Source organism: Atta cephalotes (genome assembly GCF_000143395.1).
Source record: "Atta cephalotes unplaced genomic scaffold scaffold00027, whole genome shotgun sequence".
Taxonomy (NCBI): domain Eukaryota; kingdom Metazoa; phylum Arthropoda; class Insecta; order Hymenoptera; family Formicidae; genus Atta; species Atta cephalotes.
The window spans coordinates 2,422,885-2,426,061 of record NW_012130091.1 but is presented as its reverse complement, the minus strand read 5'-3'; the positions used below and the strand labels follow the sequence as shown (position 1 = coordinate 2,426,061).

Sequence of the window (3,177 nt, the reverse complement as noted above, 5' to 3'; positions counted from 1 at the left end):
TACTCTCTCTCTCTCTCTCTCTCTCTCTCTCTCACGTCCAGGTCACGCTAATTTTTTGCGCGACAAATCTCGCGGATCAAAATTGGATCCTGGCGATTACCGCTCGAAGCCGTCACTATTTGTTGTATCGAATGTATTCTTTGCATCGTACACGAGGTAGTGCCGCGCACTAGATCTCGACGATGACCGCTTTTCCTCTTCCCCCTTCCCCTTTCCTCTGTTCCCTGCTGTTCCTTTGCTTTTCGATTTTGTATCACCGACAGGTAACGGCGGCAGCGTGCATTCAACCGAAATCTCCGCCTCCGTTTTTTCGCCTCTAGATTTTTCCGGAGAAAACCAAAAGTTCTAGAAAGATTTTCTATTTTGTATCACCGGCAACGTGCATTCAACCGAAATCTCCACCTCCGTTTTTCGTCTCTAGATTTTTCCGGAGAAAACCAGAAATTCTAGAAAGATTGTCTAATTCCTCTCTCTTCTCGTCGGTGACACATGTGTTTCTAACGTATCCTTAAGATTTTCGAGAGAAGACGATTATATTAGACGCGAGGTAATCAAAATTTCTTTACCTTTTCAAAAGGGAGAAGTATATAATTTGTAGATTTCGCGATAATTTTAGAGGATAATTTACAGTTTGTAGCTTTTCACTTTTTCTCTACTTGTTACTAAGATTGTTGATATAATTGCTATTTTTTTTTTAGATTACGTGTATTTTGAGACTGCCACCTCGTCGCCGTATCAGATTAGGAGGATAGAAGAATTAAATAAGGTAAGGTATTGAAAACGGTGCTGTTGCGATTTTAGCGAGAAATTATAATGAGGATCGACCGGCTATTTATATTCGTCTCTTCTATCTAAATGTATTTAAATTCTCTTAATAATGCAGATGTATGCATATACCTAGGCTACAGCGGTAGACGACTCGACGTAAAGATTCGAGAATTAATCTTTTCATTTTTTCGTTCTTCCAGACCGCGAACGGGAATGTGGAAGCAAAAGTCATGTGTTTCTTCAGGCGGAGGGATTTGCCGACTACCTTAGTTATGCTAGCAGACAAACATCAATGTAAGTAGCACACGTCTACACGCGCAAACTACCGGTGTTATCATAAATATTTGTAAAGGTATGGAAAGACCGTGTGTCAGAGAATCTCACGTTAGTATAGAATTATTTTTCGATTTTTCTCTCTACGTCGTTTCACGCGCGCACGTTTTTTTTTTCACATATACCAGGAAAATAATACTTCCCTTTTTCTAGATGTAAGCTAAACACGCTTCCTCGAGAAGATCTATTCCGATGAGCGTTTTGTAACACAGTCCTGGATTTACGAATTGTATATTAACGTATTACTAACAACGCACGAATGCCTGCTTTCGTTAATACGACGTGGAAAAGGAGCGGAATCCCGCGCGCGTATCCCTCGGAGATGATCTTTTAGCCAACCCGACGGTCCGACGAAATCGCGGTTTTCGAGCGAACGCAAAATGCGACGACACGAGCGAGACGTTGAATTACCATAAAGTATGAGAAGGACGAGTTAGTTTTAACGCTTGCCGGCGTACGGCAGATCGATAACCGTTCATAGGTGAGGAAAATTTCATCCGCGAGCACGGTTTCATCTCCCAGCACGGAAGATTCTGCCCGCAATTTCCAAGCGATATCGATTTTCTCCGCTTTGGCAATCATTATTGACGAGAGACACCTCTCGCGATACAGGCGGTACGAAAATTCGAGAGACATCGGGAACCGCGTGCTACACCACGCGCACTTCTATGCGTGTGTGTTGTGCCGTGACTCGCACAGGAAGAGTCGCGAAGCGTCTCACTCTACCTTTGCGATCGTCGTCGTATAATACGGCTGTACTCGGGGAGCTCATTATTAGTTTGATTTGCAGAAACTGTTGTGACGAGAATCCACAGAAATGTATTTATATTAAAAGGGAAATAACTAGTTTTCAAAAAAAAATAAATAAACTACCTTTGCGATCGTCGTCGTATAACACAGTTATACTCAGGGGAACTTATTGTTAGTTTGATTTGCAAAATCTATTGTGACGAGCAATCTACAGAAATATATCTCTGTATTAGAAGGGAAATAATTTCCGAAAAGAATTATCTTTGCGATCGTCGTCGTGTAACACGATTGTACTCGGGGGAGCTTATTGTTAAGAATCTATAGAAATGTATCTGTATTAGAGAGGAAGTAGTAGTTTCTCGAAAAAAAAGAAAGAAAAAAATCGTTCTTTTGCATTCTTGCTTAAATCGATCGATCGATCCCGAGAAGACGCTTTCGGAAATCTCGCACTCACTCGAGGTGCGAATATTGCGCGTGGTTGATTTTAAGCGAAGCAATCCGCTTATTCCGTCGGACATTAATACGTTCTCCAAGGACGGGGAAAAAAAACGCATTCTCAGGAGACACGCGATGTATACGCATCACACGTAGGCGCACGCACGCACGCATGCACTTCTGTTTCGTTCGCCGCGCGTATAGAGTTACATGTTATTCCGGGGCTTTCTCGATTTTTCCTTCGCAATGACAAAGATAATGAGACGCGGGGATTTGGGGTGGGAATGTATAATAAGTAAAGTTGCGGGGGTGGTTGGGCGGGTTGTGGGAGACGGGGGTTGTATCGATCTGCCTGGGGGGGGAGGTGGGAAGAGGGAGGAGGGAGGATGGGGGTGGACGAAGGGGGGACGCTGGTGCACCCGCTAGGTCCCCTTTTCTACCTCCTCATCCTCCTCCATCTCCATCTACCTCCCAGCCCTCCTCCTCTACCCTCCCCCTTTTTCCCCCTACACCCACTCGGTCCACCCACCACCCTCAACTAAATGGATGGCTGACGCAGGGGTTGCTTGGGTATATGTTACGTGTATTTCCCCACCGACGCACACCTACACGTGTGTACGTGTGCGCCCGGGCGAAAATGGTGGGCCCCACTAGCCATCTTCGTTTTAAGCATTTGCTACCACTCTCCCCCGTACGTTTGTCCCCCTTGCCTCGCCAAACTCTCCCCTTTTCCTCCCCTTTATTCCTCTCCTCTTTCTCTTCTCCTTCTCTTCTTTCGCGCCCATGTATATATATATATATATATATATATATAATAATATNTNTATATTNTTCTCTCTTCTTCTTCTTGTCTCTACTATGTGTGTGTGTGTGTGTGTGTGTGTGTGTGTG

At 44.3% G+C, this 3,177-nt stretch overlaps 1 protein-coding gene across 1 annotated transcript in view; it reads left to right on the top strand.

The window, feature by feature from the left end:
* The first annotated feature begins 182 nt into the window (after positions 1 to 182).
* LOC105620591 (metastasis-associated protein MTA3) overlaps positions 183 to 3,177 on the top strand; it is a 12,591-nt gene continuing 9,596 nt past the window's right edge. Inside the window, exons 1-3 of the mRNA XM_012202081.1 lie at positions 183 to 263; positions 668 to 766; positions 969 to 1,062. Coding sequence (XP_012057471.1) covers positions 183 to 263; positions 668 to 766; positions 969 to 1,062 — 274 coding nt within the window. The remainder of the gene's footprint in view (positions 264 to 667; positions 767 to 968; positions 1,063 to 3,177) is intronic.